The sequence below is a fragment of the Platalea leucorodia genome, assembly GCF_965183815.1.
Source record: "Platalea leucorodia genome assembly, chromosome: 7".
Taxonomy (NCBI): Eukaryota; Metazoa; Chordata; class Aves; order Pelecaniformes; family Threskiornithidae; genus Platalea; species Platalea leucorodia.
The window spans coordinates 5,362,050-5,384,996 of record NC_138829.1 but is presented as its reverse complement, the minus strand read 5'-3'; the positions used below and the strand labels follow the sequence as shown (position 1 = coordinate 5,384,996).

Sequence of the window (22,947 nt, the reverse complement as noted above, 5' to 3'; positions counted from 1 at the left end):
GAGAGCAGCGTCCCAGGGGAGCTGCTCTCGTGTCCCCGGTGCAGGACGCCAGCACCGCGGTCCCTCTGCCCCAGGTGGAAGCAGCGCAGGAGATGCCACGCTGCTGCCTACGGCCACGGTGCTCTGCAGGAGAAAATACACAACTTACTTGCTCGCTATTGGAAAACTAGAGCAATAAAGTCTATCCCAACATAAAATCCCAGTGTAATGAAAACAAACATCCGTGCAAAGCAAGGGAGGCAGAAAGAGCTGGGTTGGTCTCTACTCACCATCCCGTGCCCGGAGAACATCGTGCCAGGAGAACATCGTGTCTGCAGCACCCCGGGCACGCGAACAGCCAGGGGACAGAGCACATCTGAAACAGCGAATGATCATGTTCCCATAAAGGGCACCGTCCCACACGCTTGTCCTGATGGAAACCTACCTAACCACGCTGCCCTGTGACCATAAAACCACACGGACACAGCACAGCTACAGAAAAATGTCTGTCGAAAACCTCTTGGCTCAGTAACAGAAACATTTAAAGGCTAAATACATTTTTTGCATCTATAAAGGATGCTGCTTTCATAAACAAAATTAAAAGCTCTTCACAGTACAACAGATTCATAGGTTTCCTTTAAAAGAAAACTCTCCTTTTTGAAACCCAGTATTTTATTTAGCGATGAGCTTTTCCCCCACACACACAAAACAACACAAACAGTTCATTTGGCAACAGCAATCAAAGACCAAACGACAGTACGTTCCTGTGGAGGCAATCACGCTTGATTTCTTCTCTGCTGCCATTTCTGTCATCTTTTAAAACCATTCTCAGGTTGTCAAGGACTAATTCAGATTTTAAGTCCTGACTTTAACATTTCAGCACTTCAGCAGGCGGGCGGAGGACCGGGCGCTACCCAGCTCCTCGCCTCGGATTTTCTTTCCTTTTCCTCAGCCCCTGCAGCTCTTTCTTCAGGTGCTCCACAGCCTGCAGAATATCCTGCTGCTGGGGATCGTCCTCCGCTTTCTCGGCATACAGAAGGAAATGCTTCACAGTTTCGGAGAGCAACACTTCGGGATCCACATCCACCCGATGGAGACGCAACATCCTCTCGCAGGCGATGGCGTAGTTTTTGTGCCAGTTCACCGGGTGATTTGGATGAGAGTTGACAATTTCTTTGTATGACTGTTAAAGGGACAAGAAAAAAAGGGGGGGGGCACAAATTAATTGAACGAAGGGGACCAACAGCTCTTAACAGTGCTTCAAAACTGCTCGTAAAGGAACAGATGCTATTTAGATGTCCAAGTCCAGAGTGGGAGCATTTCTGTAACTCGCTCCGAGTTTGCTATGCGATGCGCGATAGCGTGAATCAGAAATCCGAGGGGGGCTGAAATGTTTCCCTTCCTACAGCAGCTGTTTGTTTAGAAACGTTACAGATGATCGTGATAACCCCACCGCACATCACGCGCTTCCCCAAGAGAGGTGTACACCAGGCCGGGGGAAAAAAGAGATTTAACTGCTGCACCTGGAAAGACATTTACTCAGTATTTCAGGAGATCAGGATGTCTTCCACAGGACTTAAGCAGACTGTTGACTTGAGTGGGAATATTCATAAGCTCAACAGCAGGCATGCACCCAAGAACTTTGCAGAACAGTTTGCTGCAAAGAAGATGGAGACTCCCTTTTTACAAGGAGTCCCATGGTGAGGACAAGGGGTAACAGGTACCAGTTACGCCCAGGGAGATTCCGACTGGACACGAGAGGTAAATTTTTCACAATGAGAACAGTCAATCATTGCAATTACCTCCCCAGGGAAGGGGTTGACTCCGCTACGCTGAACACATTTAAGACTCAGCTGGACATGGTGCTGGGCCATCTCATCTAGATTGTGCTAGAAAGGTTGGACCAGATGATCCTCGAGGTCCCTTCCAACCTGGTATTCTATGATTCTATGGTTCTATGAACAGCAAAAATCACAGCAAAACGGGCAAGAGTTGAAAGGAAACTATTTGTTGACTCTTTCCTGGGGTACGAAACACTCCTCCTCTCTGCTGACACACACTGATCATTTTGTGCATCTCTTGGCAGTCCAGTATTTCCAGAGATACCTACACCAGCTTATGGGTGTTATTCTTTGGTGCGAAATGCAGCAGAATTAATTTGCAGTGAGAGGACCGTCGGATTTTACTCTTGCTGGCTCAGATGCATGGCTGTGTAATGACAGAGGGGACAAGTGCATAGAGTGACTTCAGGACAAGCAATCTCTTGTCATGGGTTTGGAGCCCAGCACAGACAACATAATTATAGCAAAAGCAGGGTGTCGACTGGTTAGCTTTTGGCATCCTCCGTGACCAAGGGGGCAAGTGGGAATGGATAAAATCCCTGAACAAATCTCTTTGAATCTGCTATGCTCCCAGTTTGGATGAAGAAGGTAGAATGCAGATTACAGGACCTATATGGAAACACCGTATTTCTGTGGAGTCCAGAAATTAAAAAAAATGAAAAAAAAAAAAGGATGGAGACTGCAGGGAGCATTCATAACCAAAATACATGACTTACGGCGTACGCAAATGTGTAAAGTTGTGATTTCATTTCTGCAGTCACACTGGCAGTTTCTGCAAGGTCAAATACAAAGAAAGCTGTTTTCATCCTAGAAAAACAAGAAAAAATTCCATACAATAACTGCTTAACCTAACCAGCTCACATCACATGGTTATACACATCTTCAACACGTCCATGTATGGGACAGTGCACCAGCATCTCCATTTGAGTCGTCAGTGATAGAAATTTCTCTCCATGACGTATTTTCTCACCCTGTGTCCCAACTACCCTCTGCTCCTTCGAGATAATTGGAGCAGAACCTTTTGGTGAACAAAACAACCACTTTCCTGAAGGATTTGCCAGAGGCCATGCACGCTTCATTTCATTCTGCCAACCTTTTCCTTCTAAAGCTTGGCCCATTTAGGTCCAATAAGGCCATGCACCATCAAGCTGCCCGCTTTGGTGTGTATTTCCATGCCAGTGAGTTGGCATTGCCCGCCGGCTGTTGGAAGAGAGCAAAGGAGCATCACCTGGCTTGCCACATCTCCTCGTTGGCGACAGCTTCCCAGGAAGAGGGCTCGAAACTAAATTGGAATGAGAATAAAATTCAGCCATCCGATCCATCTCACTGTGTTTCACCCACCGCGCAATGAACCCTTCCAACCCAGGCAGCTACAGACCTCCCAGGCAGAAGAAAACCCGTCACGAAGCCTATGGCTTTGACAGCAGGGAATTCAGCTGATCTCATTCCTAAAACTTTATTCCTCTCTCTCCGTAGAAGGAGCCCCTGGTATTGCAGGTGTTTCACAGCATCCTAGATATCCTCAAAGTGAGAGATGCTTTTTACCATCCGTCACAGTTCAGTCTATGACGTTTAAAGCTTCGGATGTCCCAAGTCCTCAATGTTTTTTGGCTCCTGATCAAGTTTTAAGATCAGAATTGGACCTGTTATTTGACTAGAAACATCCTCTCTATTTTTAACACTAATAAAAATACCACTTGCAGATCTATTGTATGTTCCAGAACACAAAACTTTATGATTACGGCTCATGTTTAATTTCTCTAACACTGCAATGGATGTGGTTATGCTGCTGGCAGACGAATGATGAGCAGGAAGGAGGAGCCGCGCCTCTGCCTCGTACCTGCCGTAGTCTTCGGTCCAGTTATAGAGATTTCTTGTAAGATGAATCCACTCTCCTGGGTCAAAGACAACATCGGAAGGAACCAACTTTTCACACGTACCCCATGGCCAGAGCGAATAGCTCCTTCTCCAGGTTGAGTCCCCTTCGTGAAGACCTATGCAGACAAACACTTCCTTACTGCCAAAAAAAAAAAACAGAGAGAGCAGTCGTGAAGCCATGCCAGAGACCGTGGGCCACCCCGCGTGCTTGAGCAAACCACGCACCCCACGCCAGAGGACAGGTCTGAAGCACCACAACATTTTCCGCCGCATGGATGCCTGTCCAGACCATTTCACGTCGCAAAGGGGATGTCTCTGGGTCAGTCTGCAGAACAGCTCTCCCGCTGCAAGCCAACACCCCATCTGGCATTGCACATCTTGTGCAGCCAGCACAGGAGACACATCCTCTCCCCTATGTTGGACTTCACAAACATGCCAGAAGCCATCGGAGAAGCCCGTTTCTTCCCGACGGCACCTGGCAATGTTCTTCTGCCTACCCACACTCGCAAGGCTCACCCTGGCTAGTCTAAATGCAGATGCTATTCTTATTCATGTGAGTATCTAATCCTTTCTCCACTCTTACTAAGCTATTTTTATATGATGATTATTCCTGGAATACATTCATTCTATGCTAATCAGCTGGCCACAATGTTCATGAAGGAGAAGCAGCAGCAATTTGCTCTCCAACCATCGTCATTTTGAGTACACGGGAATATTCCTTTTTTTGTGATGAACTGTATCAACAACAACAACAAAAATAATCAGTAAATACTCTGATCACCTTCTTATTTTCCCTTCCTAAAAACCAAACCAACCTCAAAACAAGCAACATTATATCCGGACGGAGTTACTTCTGCATAGGTATTTGCTTTAATTGCAAAAATAATCTCACCATCGGGGAGGAAGTCAGTGGAGAAAATTGGTCTTTTGGATGCAGTACCAAGCTGTTCCATAAACAATTTCAAGAAAAAAAGGTCGAAGATTTTAGGAAAGCTGTTACATCATATGAAAGAAATGCTTACTGTTTATTTACTTTGAGGAAACGATGGAGATTAAAAGCAAGTGTCCCATCGGGTAATACTCCTTCCACAGGATTCCACCGGTTCCCAGGAAAATAAACGCCAGGTAAATGCTTTGCCAGCTTGGGTAAATACCATTCATAAGTCATCATCTATCACCGAAAATATAAGCAAAATTAAAACAAGAAACAAAGTTTTCATCCATTTTACGTCCAGAAGTTGCAGAAAATTATTTCTGCAGGAGGAATGACTCCATTTGCTCAGCGAGGTCACCTCCCATTTTGAGCAATTGCCTGGGACCACACCATCAGACCGGGTCACCGGTGGTTTCTGATCAGAGGCACGCGGTCCTCCCTCTTGAGGGGGCAAAGGAAACACAAAATAACTACTGCTGCGAAGAGACAACAAGGTTTTGGTTTGGTTAAATACGAGGCCTTGGGTTTTGGGTTTCTTGGTGAGTCACAAACCCTGGCTGCACAGCCAAGTGCAAGGACTGACGTGGCAGTGGAAGCGTCAGTGTCCCCTTCTGTAAGGGTTTTTTTTCTTCTCCCATTTCTCAGGAAAAAAGGAAAGAGTGTAACCACCACCCAGGGACACACAGCACCTCCATTTTATTGTAATAGCTAGAGGCAGAAGCTGCAAAACCACCTTTGGGGGACCAAGATAACACAAGGGATGCAGGGAACGAGCCTCAGCATGGTAAAGCCCTTGGGAGAAACCCCAAAGCTGCATCGCCCACGGGGCAACTGCTGACCTGCTGCTCTCCAGGCTGCTCCCAGCAGCCTTCTGCTGCCCCAACATCTGTATTTTGGGGCAACCGCAGAAAACAGCAGGGATAAAGCTTCCTCAGCAAGGCAAACATCAGCCCTGTGCCACATCTGGATATCTGCTGTGATGAAGGACTTGGGCTGCCCCTTCTCCCTACCCACTATTGCCTCCCTCTCGGCTTTTTGGGCTTGATGGGGCCTGCACACCACGCTCCATCCCAGAGCTACCCACAACCCTTTAAAAAAAATCAATTTTATTTCCACATCATGAGTTTTATTTGAACAAAGAGACCCCCTCGAGTAGAGAAAGGAACAACTGAACTTTTGCTTCCCATTTTTACATCTGCCTGTTGCCTCTTTTAACATTACTTTCTGAACATACCTCCTGGTCCACTAAGGTGATATCTGGCCTCATCCCTTCGCAATAATGAACGTAACGAAGAGCATTGCCGGGTAAGTCTCCTCTTAGCAAGATCACTGCACCCGTCGGCATAGAGGACAGCAGATTCCTTGCGAACTTATCAACAACATAGTTGTTGCTCTGATCACAAGCGCTTGGGAGAACAGATAAAAATGAGTATCTTAAAAACAGGTATTTGTATGGCTTTGCACATCTTCAGAGCAATTTTATGCAATAGGCATCAACAGGTGAAGTCCTTTGCCCTGGTCAGATCTTGCTGTAAAGCATCATCTCCATTTACAGAGAAACCAAGATAGAGAATGAAGCATTTCGACTACAGTCCCCCAGCAACCAGCACCAGAGACAGGAGCTGCTACAGTTTTGCCAAAATACACATTCACTGCATGCCTTCACCTTAATTCTGATTTTTTTCTTGGGCTAAACCTGAAGACTTGCAGTTGGAGCTGGAAGTGCCAGTACAGCGACGGTTCTGTAAAGCATTTGAAATCCTCCCCATCCTTTTAATGCTTTTAATTAAGCACTAAAAAGCCAAGTTTTTGTAACATCAGGCAGAAGTAGGTGTACATTACCTGAGATTAGATCCTTTTTGTTACACAATCACGTGTTGCACATGCTGCAGGTACGGACTCAAGAAGAGGACACTCCATGACATGGCTCAGGACATGAGCTATGACTGGCTCACCTATGGACCAGCCTTTGGGAAAAGATGTGTGCGAAGGAAGGATTCCCGAGTATGAACTTCTGCATGTTCTACACTTCACCAGTTGGTCAACCCCTGCCTGAGCACCCCTACTACTACACTGATTCCTACCCAAGCCACTGCAGTCTTTGGTGTGGTGATGGGATAAGGAAGGCCTGCACTACATGTAACTCTTCAAAAATTAAAAAAACCAAGAAAAAACCCAGGGCACAAGGTTTCCAGGAGCAAAGCAAGGGAATGAGGTGACTGTTCAGGTGAAGTGAATTCTGCAAACCTTCTTAGGAAATAAACCACAGATTTACGAGTTTCTTTCATTAGAAGTTTACATATCCATAGTTTTCTTCCTTCAACATACACAACACCCCCATTTACAGCCTGGAGCTGGTGCTTGGTGATTTTTAGGGAGATCAAACAAGGGGGTCCCACAGGCTGTGGCCATGCAAGCTTAGGTGGGATGTGAAAAGTCCCTTTCCCACTTCAAGACAAGGACAGAAACCCCAGCAGCAGGGTGGGGGGTTTACAGGAGCACCCCAACCGCACGGCACCCCGCAGCCCTGCGAGGCTGCAGCGAGACGCGCGCCCGGGGGATTTATTACCTGTAATTTGCCCAAACTTGAGAAGCAACGAGAGCGAGAGCAGAAAGCCACTCCAGCCACGGCAGCGCCCGGCTGCCCTCCGGCACGGCGCTGCCGACCGAGGTGAGCGCGGCCAGCCCCAGCCCGGCCAGCACAGCCACCGCCGCGTTGCTCTGCAGCCAGAATCGCTCCACCTATGAAACAAAATCCCAGAGATCCTGTGTCTGTTTCCCCAGCTATAAGGAAACAGAATATGCAGCTGTATTTTTGCACCTTACGCAGCTCCAAGTACAACCACCTGCTCCTGATTAGGTGGCTTCTTCTAAAAGTTAACACCCCAGAGCAATTTTTGGAGGGCAACTTACCACGCCCAGAAACAGAGGTTTTGTAATATCCAAATTTGCTCTCCAAGCGAAGAAAAGGGAATAAAGACAGAGCATTCCAGCAAAGAGCCAGATCACGGATGATCTCTGCTGCTTTGTCCTACAAAAAAAAAATAACGTAGCGCTCTAGAGGCATGATGAAAAAGGAGATGAAAGCTCTATGTGCTTGAAAACCTCTATCTCTCTGCATACTTAAATGCATTTAATACAAGGAGCTGATGAGCCTTTCCTTACCTTTGCAATTCATGAAACTTCTGTTTTCAATGCAGAAAACCATCAGGATTTCAAGATTTTTAAGCTTGCCATCTACAAAGCCACAGGGTTGCCAGGAGCAGGGATATTTTACCCTTAATTAATAGATGACCGCAGCCCATTGCTGAAATTTTTGCACCAGCAAGCAGAAGGCAAAGAAAGGTGCCCATGCAGACAGTAAGAAAGTGCACGTCAGAGCAAATATTCTCCTCCAACTTACGGCAGTGCTGTGCTCACACAGGCCACGAGTGCCAGGGCGAGGACGGGAAGGGAGAGCTCCGACTTCATCTGCGCCAGCTGAAAACTGCGGAGAAATTGGTGCATGGATGCGTCACCCCCAAATCGCCCCTTGCACTCAATTAAAGTGTCGAGAGAAGCAGGGAATAAGCACAACATAACATATTCCCATTCTGCTGTGATTAAGTCTACCAGAAACGGGAACAAGCTTTACATGTCAGGATTTTGAATGAAAAATCACTGGGGAGGGGGATCCAGTGTTTTTCCTTCAATGGGGAAGACAGACGGACATGCATGCTGTCCCTGTGCCGGACACACACGGCCCCAGCTCTGGACAAAGCCGAGGAAAGGCAAGACAGGAGCCACTTTGGCCAAAATGACAGCAGCAGCAACAGGCTTCTCTCCACTAAACGTCAAGATTTTACTCACGCCAGCATCTCTCTCATACTGGATCCTGTCTCGGACTTGGCCTAGATTAAAAAGAAAGAAAACCTATGAGAAACCCACACGCTGATCGCCGTATCACCGGGGCAAGGAAAAGTCTTTTCATTTTCTGGTTGTAGAGCCCTGAGCACACAGGGCTCTTCAAAACCCCTTCAGGCGGTACCCCAAGGTGGTCACAGGGAACAGCAATTGCTTAAACAACAAAAAGACAGCAAACTCTACCGAAACCTTCATTGCAAGATTTTCTCCCACATTCATGCCACTGTGCAGGGTTTACCACCTGGATAAGCATTTTTTCAAGGTTCTACCAAGCCATTACCCTGTCACTCAAGCACATCACATGGTTTAGCTACGATCTCCACTATATCATAGAATCATTTGGGTTGGAAAAGACCCTTAAGATCATCGAGTCCAACCGTTAACCCAGCACTGCCAAGCCCACCACTAAACCATGGCCCTCAGCACCACATCTCCCTGGCTTTTAAATACCTCCAGGCATGGGGGCTCCATCACTTCCCTGGGCAGCCTGTGCCAGCGCCTGACAGCCCTTTCGGTGAAGAAGTTTGTCCTAATATCCAACCTAAACCTGCCCTGGCGCAGCTTGAGGCCATCTTCTCTCGTCCTATATCTGCAGGGTGCAATTGTTTTCTGGGACGTCCTCCCACAGCCTGAGACAAGCACGTGGGCCTCAATTCCTGCTTGCTTACCAGACTCGCCCCTGTCCCCTCTGCCCTGACGGAGGCAGAGCTGTATGAGATTTATATGAGATATATGAGAATTTTTATTGCAGAGACTTGCAATCCATGGCACAAGTCTGGGAAAGAAGACATGCTTGGTGGAGATGAGGAATTACCTTCATAGGTTCTTGTTGGAAAAGTGGTGGCTACCAGATAAAAGATAAGGTAAACGGATCCAGGAGGTCTGGAAGGAATATTTAATCTCAATAAAAATGGAATAGTTAATTGCATTCAAGATTTAATTAAAAAATAGAAGTGTTAGAGGATGGACAGCCAGCCCACAGCTCCACCATCGCTACCTCTCTGTTTCTTGCCAAGCCCCACCTTGCTGGCAGCTGACGGCTTCTGGCCCCAGACACATCCCTCGCAGGAGATGACCTTTATGATCCTTGGCTTCCAGGTGGAACCCTCTCCCGAATCTTTTCTCTGATTTTTTTTTGACCCTGCCTGCCCTTGAAATGGAGCCATGGGACGCAAGGGCTGTCTGTCCATCCAGGCAGGGCTCTGGCATTAGCCCAACTGGCGTCGCGACCAAACGCTTGGATTTTGCTGCATTTATTGCTCCTGCTTCAGACAAGTTCATCGTAAATGTGATTTGTGGTGTAGGATTACACGCAGTCCATCCTAAGCCTCCTGAACATCAACTTGAATTCATCACATTTGATGGAGAAAGGAGTTAAGGGATTTGCATGCCTTGGTATTGCTCTGCCCAATGGAGCCTCATTCACAGGAGACGTCTGGGAATAGGACAACAGGGAAAATCTCAGAAGTCCTTCAGAGGGTGGATCTTATCCCAGGAGTTTTGGAAAGATTAAGTGGCAGCAGCAGGAATTATCAAGTCTTTTGCCTCAAATCCTACAGCCACCCGGCTCTCCGAGAAGGCTGTAATGGAACGGCAACGCTGCTCGCTGCATCACACCAGCTGGATGTGGGGGCTTAATCTCTGACGACATGGGGCTTCAGGACCCCAAGGAGTGACACAATACATAAACCGTACCTTTTTCTTTTTTTTCCCCTAGTGGTGCGATTTCCCAGCCCTCTGCACTGAAATTTCCGACGCAGGACGGACAGAAGGGGTGCTGGGCGCTTGCTTTCCTTGGGTGGCCAGAGCCAAACATCTAAGGCAGGGCTGGAGGAGGCAGGTGCAAACCCTACATTCTGCAAGCAACCAGGCAATACCTCCCTCCCTTGGCAAGAGCACAGACCTCAATAACCCAAATCAGAGGTTTCTGAGACCCCTCGAACCTACCCGTCATTTAAATTCAATGTTAGTAAGAAGTAAGTTAAAAGGAATCTTTTTAAAGGTACAGCAATGAAAACTGCTTGCGACCTCTTCAAATAGCTGAGTTTAAAATAAAAAAAATAAGACAATTATTTGTCTTAAAACAAGAAAAACACAAAATTGATGTCACCATCTCCCTCTAGCACAGTTTGGTCTTTGGGCTCTTAAAAATACGAGACACCTATATAGCTCCCAGTAAATAATGCAGCTCACCCCGTAAAGGCAAAGACAATTATTTCTTTGCTTTCCCAGCCGCGTGATCCATTCCCAGAAAACCTGACAGATCAGAACGTCAAAATCAGAAATAAATTTTTAAAAAAGAAAACATTTTCCGTTTCTTCCCCTGCAAGCCATTAATCGTCACAAATAGAAAGGTTCTGCTATCGCATAAGTTAAAAGAAAGTCATTCAGAAAACGACCCTTATTTACCAGATTGAATGTCCCATATTCTTCCCTGAGAAAGTGGGTCAAAAATCCTTGAAAAGTTGTCTGGTCTCCCCATGTCCAACGGGCTCGATTGAGGTAGGACGAAGCCGGCAGATAGAGATAAGGCAGCAAACCAGCCAAGAAGCATAAACCCAACTTCAGCAAATGGCCTAGGGACAATTCCTGCACCAAAATATGTCATATTGCATAACAATGTTTATTTTAGTTTAATCACGCTGGAACTTCAAGAACAGATAAAGAAAAAACATCAAATATTATTTACACAGAGCTGATCTCTCAATTTATAGTAAGTCCCTACAAAATGCTATGTTAAACCTTATGATTTTGTGGATTACTAGGAAACTGCATCAAACTGATCTCCTTTGCATGGCAGGGTGAAATTTAAGTGAAGCAAATAATATTAGCTAGGACTCATGAGTATCATACTCATTGCATCTTTCACATTTAAATCATGGCATGACATGCATAGATGGCTGAAGCACTGCAAGGCTGAGATAACCCACTTTGCAGCGATTAAGAGTTGGCTGGTATTCCATCTGGCAAAAAAAAAAAAAAAATATGCTGCTCCAGTACAACTACACACATCATCACCATCATCAGGAGTCAGTTTTGCCGTTTACTTTATCGTGATTACACTGGCTAAATTGGATAGGCCAACTTTTGGGGTGGGATTTTCAAGACTGCCTAAGGGGTCAGGAAGACGAGACTTTCAAAGGGACTTCTGTGCCTAACTCCTTTAAGTGCTTTGGGAAATCTCACCCTAGAATATTGCACGCTTGCTTTATCGTTAGCCACCGCCCTGTCAATCAAAGCACTTCTTCAGCAGTTGGGGTTATGGGGAAGAGGCACCATTCAGAGTGATGATCTACGGAGCAGAAAAAGGAGCTTGGTAATGGTGGTGGCCAGAGTTCCTTCAGAAGCAAGCTGGCTCTTTTTTACTTAAAACAGCAGTTTTCCATCAAATATCCTTCTTATAGGTGGTTTTCTGCAGCAGGCACTACTGGGCTGTCTAAAGTATTTCCCAGGAATATTATATTGGCACAGGATTGTCCTTGCTGGAAATCAGAGGTCTCTCTGGACCTCCCTGGTTAAAAAAAAAAAAAAACAGCTCTGATTAAAGAACACAAATATATTGCAGAAGTGAGCCTTCATTGTGTTAAAGGAAAGTCAGAAAGGGGGTTGCTGGAGACGCTGAACAGATTTTGGATCCATTTAGTCTGAGTTGCATCTTCTCTCTTGCAGCTCGCATGCTTCACTCCAGGCTTAGTTATATCCCGGGCTGTTACTCAGAACCACACTTGATTTATCAGGTTGAGGGTGGAAAAATACAGGCAGGACTGGCTCAGCAGCAACCTGCCCAACTGCCACCTTGACAGGGGCAAAGGAGAGACAGGGGAGTAGGTGGAGGCTTCTCAGGGCCACCTGCAAAGTGATCAGAGCATCTGCGTTGTTGAGACGTGCAGCCGTTTTCAGGGCAAAGTAGAGTTTCTACAACACGTCTGCATCCAGCCTGATGCATTGCCTCACAGATCACCTGCAGAAGACAAGAGCATTGCAGGGACCCTGAACGTCACCCAGGAGCCTCATCCAGACAGGTGCGCATCACCTTCATAAGCCAGGCATGCCAAAAGGGGTTTTCACCTTCTTACACAATGAGCAAGTTTAATAAAGAGGTGTAAAAGGAGGGACATCTTCACCACAGGATCTCTGGTAGGAGATGAAAGGGACATATTTGGCTGGATCAGAGGCTCGCTGTTTTGCTGAAGGTCACCCTTCCTTTAGTCTTCTCCAGCTGGCACGAGCCAGGCGCTCTTCACCTGAGGGCTGATCACTCTTAGGACTCTCAAGTCCCGGCTGCATCAGAGCTGGAGGCCACTGAGCCTGGCACATCCCAAGGAGATGCCGAAGAGGACTTCTCCCTAGAGACAAGCCTCTGCACCCTTCCTGCCGTGCTGCTTATTCCGGCTGCACCTTCAACTATCAACAGCAGTCGCAAGATGCTCTGCAACAAGTGGACATGGCTTTTGTTTGCTACCACCATCAACATCCAGAAACTCATCTCCAGGCAAGTTGATGGGATGAGAAAGCCAGTGCCATCAGCCAGAAGAAGCAGTGCTCAGACTGCAGATGCCTGTGACTTCTCACCAACAGATATTTATCTGCTTTCCTGTTTGGTAGGGCATTGAACATGCTCTTATTTCCTACATGCTGAGCAGTTTTTAGCTCCGAGTATCGGTCTGGTGGCTGGGTACTTGCGAGCAGCTGGGGCAGAGTGCTCCTCTGCCAGGAGACACGGGCAGGTCGCAGATTGCTGCTGTGAGCAAAGCCCCTAAATCGTGATCGGCGGCCCTGGTGTCAGACTGATGGACTGTAACTTCAGTGGGTTATGACCGACTAGTTTAGACAGACCATCGACTGTCCCTGTTTGCACATCGACATAAAAGTGGCACAAGTGCTTGGAAAGAGGAGTTACTCACTGCCTTACAAAAACAGATGTATGGGCCAGCAAAATACGTACCGTCTTCCTGAAAAGCCGGGAGAGAACCCAAGGCACAATGCAAGCGATATAAAGCACTATCGTGTGCTGATTGCACAAACTGAGCCCGCAGCAAAAGGCACCAAGTTTAGAGATCTGAAAGGGAAAAAAACCACATTCGCAATTACTCTTTATAGTTTGCAAAAACATCCAGAGACCAGAAGAGTTTTAGTGCAGCCCATAGCACGCTTACAGGAGAAAGGCAAATACATCGGTGAGCACTGGTCAATCATTACACAGGTAACACAGGCTATTTTTGATTATTTACAGGGAGATTTCATTTGTTTAACAGAAAATGTTATTTAAGAAGCATCCAGCGCAACGGCTATGTCTCCATGTATACAGAGATCATCTGTAGCACGATCATGTCGTAATGATGCAAAAGGGTCCAGTTCCCGAACCCCTGCGGCACAGGGGAGATTGCCCAGCAGTCAACTCCGAACGATGCAAAGTTTTCAGAAGCCATACCCTAAAATAATGCCATTATGTACAGAGACCTCATTTTATATAACAGGAATGATTTTTTCCTCTTCTTCAGGCATATAGGGCTAAAGTCAGGGCTACACAAACTTCCTAAGCAAAGGGAATTAAATGTGATACCCATCATTAGTCAAAAAGCTCATTTTCAAGCATCTTTGAAAGAGTTTTCTGATAAAACGGGTAATGTATCCAGACTATGCAGCACGGTGCAGGGTATTTCTGGTACTCATTGAGGATTATTCACAGGTTCGTTATTGGTACCATGGCCATCCCTGGCTGATGCTAAGGAAGGTCTCTCTCTGCCCCACGCCACCGTATCCTCTGCTCTGTCCCAACACCATCAGACCAGTGCTGAGTCCTCATCGTTCAGTGGGGGAGGACGAGGCTACAAGAGCAACTCCATATAGAAACCTTGGGTCAGTGCCACGTACACCACTGGCCACAGCTCCTCCTCTGAATTTGCCTCCTCCTCCACCATCGCTGGCCACTTGGTCCATGTTACAACCTGAAGCCAAGCCCTGGGGCAGCTCCTCGGTGGGCAAAAAGCCCCCAGATGTTGTCGGAGAGGAGCTGACAGCCCATCCTCACCTCCCCAGCCATCCCCAAGGAGGGCAGCACTTCTACCTATCATCAGAGCATCGCTCCTGCTTATCTCAGCCACCGGTGAGGATGGCATGCGAGGTGCAAACTTGCCTTGGTGTGGTGATGGCATCACCTGGTAATTTTTAATTGACTGCCCAGCATTCAACGTTGAACGCTGCCTTGCCATGGAAACACCTGCCATAACTTCTGAAAAACATTTTCAGAGTTTCAGAGCTGCCCTGCGGGACTCAGAACAACCTCAGTGATTTTTCAAGTATATTGATGAACTTCAAGCACATCCCCGAAGATGTCTGCACGACCATCTGATTTATGAAAAGCGCTGTGAGCTTGCTGTTGGTAGCCTGGCTTCTTCAAGGCATGGGATGCCAGACACCCAAAAACCATTGAAACAAGCTCCTTTACTGCTTCTGAAAATCCCATTGGAAATTGGGCACGTGAAACATGGAAGCAGGTTGGAAAATGCCCAACTCCATATTTGCGGAGTTTAGGTTGTAGGGATCTTGGGATAGTGCTCATCAGAAAAGAAAAAAAAAAAATCCCGTGGTGAAACAAGATCTCTATAACCACTGATAAAACATGTTATTTGAGAACTCGCGAAGCTGAGTAAACTACCACTGCGGACTCCTGAAATTCTAGCCTAGGCCGACAAAAATCCTTTTATTCACACAATTTACAGGAGTCACAGCAGGCAAGTCTGTGAGAAGAGAAGAGATCAGATGTTCAGGCCAATAGAAGTAGAAAGAACAAGACTGCTGAGTAAAAATATCATTTGGCTGCCTAGTCTGTTTATAAAGTAGAGAATATAGCATGAAATTTAAAGTCTCTGTATTTAACAATGCCATTATTTTAGGGGCACGTTTAATTTCGAAAGAAGAACTGATTGAAAATTTCGTCGTTTCTGTTTTTCAGTAGAAACCTGGGTTTCTGACTAGATGAAGTTTTCTGTAAGATATATCTATTTACCCCCAGGAAAAATATCAGCTCTGAAAATAAAAACTTGAACACCCACAGCCTAGTCTGAGTCTTTGATGCAGGAAACTAAACTTTGCACTACAACATTTAGATGAAAATGATTTTGCTCTTCCTTTGCCGCCCTATGCGTATTAAACAACCCAACCCCAAACCCATCCAACAGGTCCCAACTCAACCCTTACGCAAAGCGGGCTGGTTTTTCCATGTCTGGCACTTTTGAACATCCAGGTAGGACAGGGACCAATACCACCCAGCACAGGTGCTGAACCCAGTCCCAAAATTTGGCCTTCTTTATTTAAACAAAACTAATCAACACTAAATGAATAGGAAATTAAACAGACGCGTGATAACTAATTGAAAAAAAATAAAGAACTATTCACTTTGCTTGAGATGTTTTACCTTTGATCTCTCTTTTGCAGTGGATGCCTCCTCAAAATGCACGGTGAGAGCCATCAGCAGCCCCACAAACAGATTGTTTAAGCTAAAAACCTCCGCCGCGATGGACCACTGCCATGTTAGACGAGAAAATGAAAACACCCCCGCAGCAAGGATTCCTCCAGCATATGAGCCAGAAAGCCTGCAAACACAGATAACATGAAATCTTCTTTTCCAACAAAAAAGCCTACTTTATTGTCCTTTTTTTAATTTTTTTTTTAAACATACTGTAGCAGCAGAAATGATGACTGCCACCCAGCACCCTGCCAAAACATTATATGGTTAATATCTTCCTAATAATTTCTTTGCACTGAATTGCAATTAGTAAGAGCAGGCGTTAGCCAGCCCGTCTATTTGCAAGCCACCCAACACCAAAGAGTCGGCTTCTTCTCGCAAGCGCCATGAAAACTTCCAGGATTGAATTTGGTTCAGAAACCCCGATGAGCGATGGCCAGCGGGTCACGGTACGCCGAGCCAGGGAGTCACGCCTCTAACGGGATACTCTCCGCTGGAGGAGACGCCAGCAAGGGTGCAGCCTTAAATTCATCAAGGCACTGAATAAAGAGTGGATTAGAGCTATTCATGATGGACAGCATTAGCAGAGCTTTCCTGGGGGGGTGTTCAGTGTCTCGGGGGTGGGTGAGGATTGCGGCGCCCGTGGTCACGGCAGGGAGAGGTGCCCACCAGGGTCAGGAGCGGGGAAGATGGGTGTCAGCTCCAGCAAGCAGGAGAGCGCGGAGGAAGCGGGTGAAGCACCCGCCGTTGGAATGGCCACGAGCCTGAAAGCCGGGCACCTCTGCGACTCCCGGATGGGATTATGGCACACACTCCCCACGGAGCCGCTTGCCCAACTCAGCTGGATGCTGCAACTGGCGCAGGGAGCCCACAAGGTGGGATTTAACCCAGGAAAACTATTATGCCTGTTCTGCAATAGCGGCTCTTCCCACCCGGTCGCATCGGGGGCAGCTCTGGCTCTCGCTGCTTGGAAGATCGCCCCTTCGGGAAGTCACCCTGAAAAGATGCCATGTAGGGCACCACAACCAGCTCAATTATGCCTTATCCAAAGACATAAATAGTTGCAGCTATGGTCAAAGCTCCTCTCCAGAAATTCACCATCCTGCTGTAAGACTAAGCCAGGCTCTACCACAAATTGGGTATTTTTCTAGTCCCACCCCAGGTGCACACACTTCTATTTAGTCCTAACATTTCCAGCAGGTTTAAAGCAAAATTACTGTAAGAAAGGCAACTTCTTCATCAAGCCACGCCTGTAATTTCCTCCTAAATACTGCCCATATCCTCTAGCACAGCTAAAGTCCCCACGTGGTTTGTTCTGCCCATCGGGGATCAGAGAGTGGACATTGATGTAGGACTTGCTCATGGGGTTCCTCACATAAGTCTGAGATAAATGGAGACCAAGGACACAAAACCTACAGCCTCTACGAACAGAGCTGAGGGAGCTGCTGGCACAGCACTCCCTGGCAAGGGTTCCTCTCCTTGGTTATGCTTTCTTTCCACCTTCCCGAAACGACCTCAGTACACTGAAAAGCCAACCGATGTCTGTAGATGTCAAAGAAGGACTTGTGCAGGCAGAACGGGAACTTTTAATCCATTAAAAATGGGAAGCAGGGTTCATGGGGAGGAGAGGACTGGGATGAGGGCTTGGAAAGACCAGGTCTCTATTCCTCCTCCTCCTGCCACCGACACTGGACGTCCTGGGTGGTCTGGGACAAGCCACTCTGCTGCTATTGCCCCAGTTATTTGCGAAATAGGACTAAAGATTTTTATCTCCTTTGTAAAGCATTTTCAGATCTGCAGCTGCAGGAGGTAGCCGGAGGGTGAGAAGCAAGGCAGTTCGGTTAATACTGGGGAAAAAAGAAACCAACTCTCAGGTGTCCAAGGCCAGAGCGAAACAAGCTCAGGGTGACACAAAGCTTCAGCATCAAGATTGTAAGAAGGAGTCTTGAAAAATCAATGGAAGGGGAAAAAACCTGAAAATTCCCAACTGACAGCAGGTGAGACTGTTTCAGACCAAATCTGTGTCTGCAAAGCGCCCTGTAAGAAGAAAGGAGAACATGGGACCTCTTCTGTAGGAAGTCAGGCAAACTTTGAAGTACCTACCCTTGCCAGCTGAAAAGCCCAGGCACGCATCCCTGACCCTGCCATACAGGTCGCTCCAATCCAGCCCTTCTACACAATAATTGTATCAGAGGATTATTTTTTCATGGTGAACACCAAGGTCTATAAAATGAGTTGTTACATCCTTATCTAAGTCCACAGGGTAGCGAGCCCTCGTTCCAAAGTGAGGCTCCCAGCCCGCAAAGTCATCGGTGCAAGAACTGCAACGTGGATTTCCACATCCCACCCCCTTTGCCCACTCTCACTCCAGCCTGCTCAAGCCACCATAGCTGCAAGATCAGCAGGGGGGGCCATGAATTCACCAAATTCACCCATGCTAAAGGCCCCTGAAGACCAGCTGTGTTTTCAGTAGCATCAAGACAGATTTGAGGCTGAATCTGATGGCACTGGGTGACTCCGATGCAGCCCTGGTGATTTGGTTCACACAAGTGTATCTGTCTGTCGCATCATAACAGGAAAACAAGTCTAAGGACTTGTTCATAGTCGTTAAAGTGACTAATGATGCCCCATGCCTTCCACATCTCCCTTGTGCTCACAAATGCATCACCACCATGGTGGACTCTTCCAACATCTAAACTTCACTGCGGTTCAACACAGGTCCGGGTATTCAGCATGAAATTCTCCAAGGCAAGACCTGTCACCCACTGCATTAATATCACGTTTCAAAATCACACAATTGCACATAGAAAAGGCGTGCACAGGCATAAACGCTGCTCTGTCGGTTTTGCTACCGAGGCAGCCCAGCAGCCCTGAGTCCATCGCTTCCAAGGGAGAGGTGGGACACACATGACCTGTCTGGCAAGGTTTTCAGCCTCAAGGGCTTTGGTTGTGCTCTCCTCCTCCCTGTTACTAGAAAGATGTGGCACCCGAATAGAGAAAGGAAAGATGCAATGGAGTTTGCAGGAATCAAGTCAGGAGCGGTGTCTGCTCCTAAAGAAAAATCCCAGGAAAGGGCAGCAGGGCCATGTGTATTTAAAAACTGAGAGATCCCCCGATACACAAACCCCACTACACAGCATCTCTTAAGTTTTGACTGAACCCTTTAAACAGCACAAACTTCTAGTTACAAAGAAACAAGTTTGTAAATCCCTTTGAAATTCTTGCAGGGAAATAAGGTAAAAAAAGGTAAAACAACTTTCCCAGAAACCTTGGGATGAAAAGCAGCACTTTCGGCAAACAGCCCAATCATTTACCAATTCTCCTTGTCTTTCCCAGAAAAGACTCGAGCGTATCATTAGAGCTCAAATGAGATGAAAAGAAATCCCGTCCTCTTGATAAAAAGTCTCAAACCTGCGATTCAAGTTTTATGAAATAAGGCTTAAGCAAAAGCTACTCGACCCAAAGCTTAAAGACTTATCCCAGCTATGTGGGGCAGGGGACACCTCTGCTCACTGTCCAGCACAGGGTCAGGATCCAGCACAGATCTGTTTGTCAGCAGAGCCGGCGTTGCCTTGAGTTTCCTATGAAACTCATGGGAAAGCCAGGCTGCTAAGCTTACTTTGTAAAAGCATGTTGCACGCATGGAGCACTAAGCTCCTGCAAGTATACTACATGCTAAAAAACCAAATGGGAACGTGCTGTGTTCTTGAAGAACATCAAGACAGTAGCTTTGCAAAATGCAAGCTGGAGACCAAGAGTTTTTTGCAGATTCTTTTACCAGCAATGGAAGTGATGGATTTAAGAGTCTGCTGATTTAGAAGGAAACGCTCTTGGAAGTGGAAGCGATCAGAGCAGGTATCTCCAGATAAGGATGAAGACCACCTGGCACAAAACCCCCCAACACATCCAGCAGGTCTACCCAACGCAACAGTTCATGGTGCAAAGTAGCACCAGCAGGACAAGCAGAAATGAATCCCACACAACTATGTCAGCATGATGGTGGGGCCAAATTAAACCAACCCTGCCTTGCGGCTGGGCTAACATGGTCATAGAGCTCATTTTGATCAACATGAGGATCTCCATGCAGCACTGCACTCTGCCATTGGGCAGCCTCTTGGACTTCTCCAGCATGGAGTGACACTGTGCTGTGTCTCTCTTGCCTTAGCACCAAGACGGCCCCCAAACCCACACAGTTGTTTTTTTTTCCTGAAAACACCTTTTAGTTGCTTAACACTGTCTCTCCTTTTGACAGCACATCAGGGCTCCAGAGCAGAGAGCAGCAGAGATTTATCCTCACTTGACTTCTCCTCATGCTTCTGTCTTCAAACACAACATTTTTCAAATACAGTTGAGGTGCTACGAAAACCATGGCAAAGACCCATGACAGCTGGATCCTCGACTGGCCTCATGTAAAAGCGACATCTAGGAGGGCTTTATCCCATTGCTTCTGGGGAGCAGGGAGGGTAGCCTCCTCCTCACCCAAAGCCAGCATGTTTCCCCCAGTCTTTGGAAGCGGTATGAGAAAGAACAGATGACTGGAACAAGAGGATCAATGGGTTGCCAACAACAAAGCCATGGCAATGGTCATTACCATCCGGTGTTCATCTGTCAACACAGTGTAGGCATAAAGCTACCTTGCAGCAACTCCCTCAAGAAGAGAGGCTTTACAAAGAGCAAAAGGTGGGCAATAGCCTACGAAGGGACTGTCTCTTGGAGAAGAAGGCTGGGTCACCTAGAAGAAAGCATTTGAAGTAGTAATACCCTGCCGTTGGAACGGCCTCAGCACACAGAAATCAGCTCATGAAAGAAGAAAAGATCTGCAGCCAACGCGACAGTGGGAAAGTCTTCATAACTTCTCCCGGGGGTATTACAGCTCTACCACCACCAGGCCCACTTCGAGAAGGATTGAAGCACCGAGCTTGAATAAAAGCTGCCTTCTAGGCTTGTTTATCTTATGTGGAGGAAAAGCCAAGGGAACAGCTCGCATTTTTGATTTTGCAAAATAACTCATTTGGGGCAAGACCTGCTCAAAGCACATGGAGCACTTCATCAAAACAAGCAAGAAGAAGGTACCTTCCTATCGGTCGACCAACTGTAATCTTCTGAACATGGGCAGAAATTCCCATCATCTGAAAACGCACTCAGAAGGGGCAGAAGCAGTCAGCAAAGGAGAGGTCACACAGTCCTTTGTCAGAAATATTTTCCCATGGCATCCCGAAACATAAAAGGAAAGGACTAAAAAAATAATTATTATTTTGTTTTCCTTTTCAGGCACCAAAGTGAAGGAATGTGCGGCTGGGCCTCAGCTCCAAGGACGCAGGCAGCAGAAACTTGCTTTAATCAGGAATATTTTAGCTGCAGGTTTTTATTCAGAGTTTGCAGGAACAATCGGGAAAACTGAAATTAGGTATTTTAATTTGTTTTTGCAATTATAGTTCTTAGCTTCTCATTTGTTGGCAATCACTAGAACATCAGTTTGCAATTTAAAATTTAGCCTCTCTTCTAAGTTTGGTAAGACTTACAAGAGCACAGGTTACACCTATACACATTTAACAAAGAACCCCATCAGCGTTTTTACTTTTTATTTAGAAAATAATGGCAGACATTTTATACCTAATAATTTGCAAAAACTTCTTAAATGATTGGTGTAAAGCTCTATATGGATGGGAATTGGAATTTAATTAAAATGTTTTTGTTACATGCAATCTCCAGTGCACTGGATTCATAAAGAAGAAAAGTAAGATAATCGGAACATTTTATATTTGAAGCTGATGTATTAAACACTGGAAAAACCTATCTGTACCTCGTGAAATAAGCTGATTACTTCTGCCTCCTGTTCCTCCAAAACTTTACAGGTAGCAGATCTCAGCCTTCCATGATCTCAGCCACGCATTTTTTTTTTTTTTAACTCCGTGGAATAAGAAAAAAACTCTCCCATTTTTTAAAATCTCCAGTAATAAACTAATTAATGGATTTTTTTTTTTTCATTTCAGTCTCTCCCTGCACCTGCAGATGATGACCCTGATGTCGGCGGTTCCCTGTAGACCTGCGCAGGCTCCAGGTACATCACCAGCAACCTCTGCCTCTGCAGCGCTGTGACTTCGCTTCGCAGTAGCAAAGATACAGCCCTTCAATGTCTTTTTATTTCACTGCATAACAGACTAGCGTGTTAAAGATTTAACATTTCAAATTTAACTTGAGAGGTTTCACTTGTTTGATTTATAAAAAACCACTTTTTTTGATGTACGCTAAAAAAGAATGGGACTCAGAAGACTGAATAAGCAAGCTTTCTATAGATACATCTTAAGGGAGTATGTGCATCGGTGCTGAAATAGAAGAACTATTTAAAAATAAAATACAAATAAAAATCCAAACATGAGTTTAGGACCTAAGTAATAATAATTATCCCAAAAAACCCCAATCCCTCTGGGTTTGCCTGTCTCAGTCACAAACACTCAATGGACAAAAGGCGGTTTCTCTTGCTCTCAGCACTGAAGAGCCAGCGCAGGTACCACTGGGAATAGCAAACCAGATTTTATTCTTCCTCAAGGACCTGGAGCTCAATAGCCACTTAAGCCTGCCCGCAGCCTCCGCTCCCGGCGCTGGAGGAGGAGGAGGAGGCAGGAGAGCGCGGCTTGGCTCGTTGATCCTGGTTGAGTCTTCATGGCCACAAGGAGAGAATAGAAACCAAGCAAATGGGCAGGACCACCATAAAAATAACCCCAAAATGGGCACTTTGGTTACAACTGACTGCTGTCCTTCGCGTCAAATGGGGTTTCAGCATCACGCAACTTCAGCGTTCCCACGGACCCACGATATCTCGAGGTCGGGGCGAACAGGCAGCATCCTCACCACCCTCCCCATGCATTCAGTGCTACTTCTGCTCAATACACCCTCACATCCAGCTAGGGACCGCCACCACTTATTCAGCCTTTTTAAAAATT

General features: G+C 46.4%; 1 protein-coding gene across 1 annotated transcript in view; it reads right to left on the bottom strand.

The window, feature by feature from the left end:
- Window positions 1-654: 654 nt before the first annotated feature.
- The window catches only part of TMEM260 (transmembrane protein 260), a gene marked incomplete at its 5' end in the record, with an annotated part of 35,070 nt that continues 12,777 nt past the window's right edge, over window positions 655-22,947 (bottom strand). The window contains 13 exons of the mRNA XM_082317047.1: window positions 655-1,162; window positions 2,537-2,627; window positions 3,049-3,102; window positions 3,661-3,837; window positions 4,721-4,869; window positions 5,867-6,038; window positions 7,202-7,374; window positions 7,546-7,663; window positions 8,036-8,119; window positions 8,482-8,522; window positions 10,945-11,124; window positions 13,481-13,594; window positions 15,953-16,130. Of these exons, the coding sequence (XP_082173173.1) occupies window positions 890-1,162; window positions 2,537-2,627; window positions 3,049-3,102; window positions 3,661-3,837; window positions 4,721-4,869; window positions 5,867-6,038; window positions 7,202-7,374; window positions 7,546-7,663; window positions 8,036-8,119; window positions 8,482-8,522; window positions 10,945-11,124; window positions 13,481-13,594; window positions 15,953-16,130 (1,804 nt within the window). The 3' untranslated portion in view covers window positions 655-889. The remainder of the gene's footprint in view (window positions 1,163-2,536; window positions 2,628-3,048; window positions 3,103-3,660; window positions 3,838-4,720; window positions 4,870-5,866; window positions 6,039-7,201; window positions 7,375-7,545; window positions 7,664-8,035; window positions 8,120-8,481; window positions 8,523-10,944; window positions 11,125-13,480; window positions 13,595-15,952; window positions 16,131-22,947) is intronic.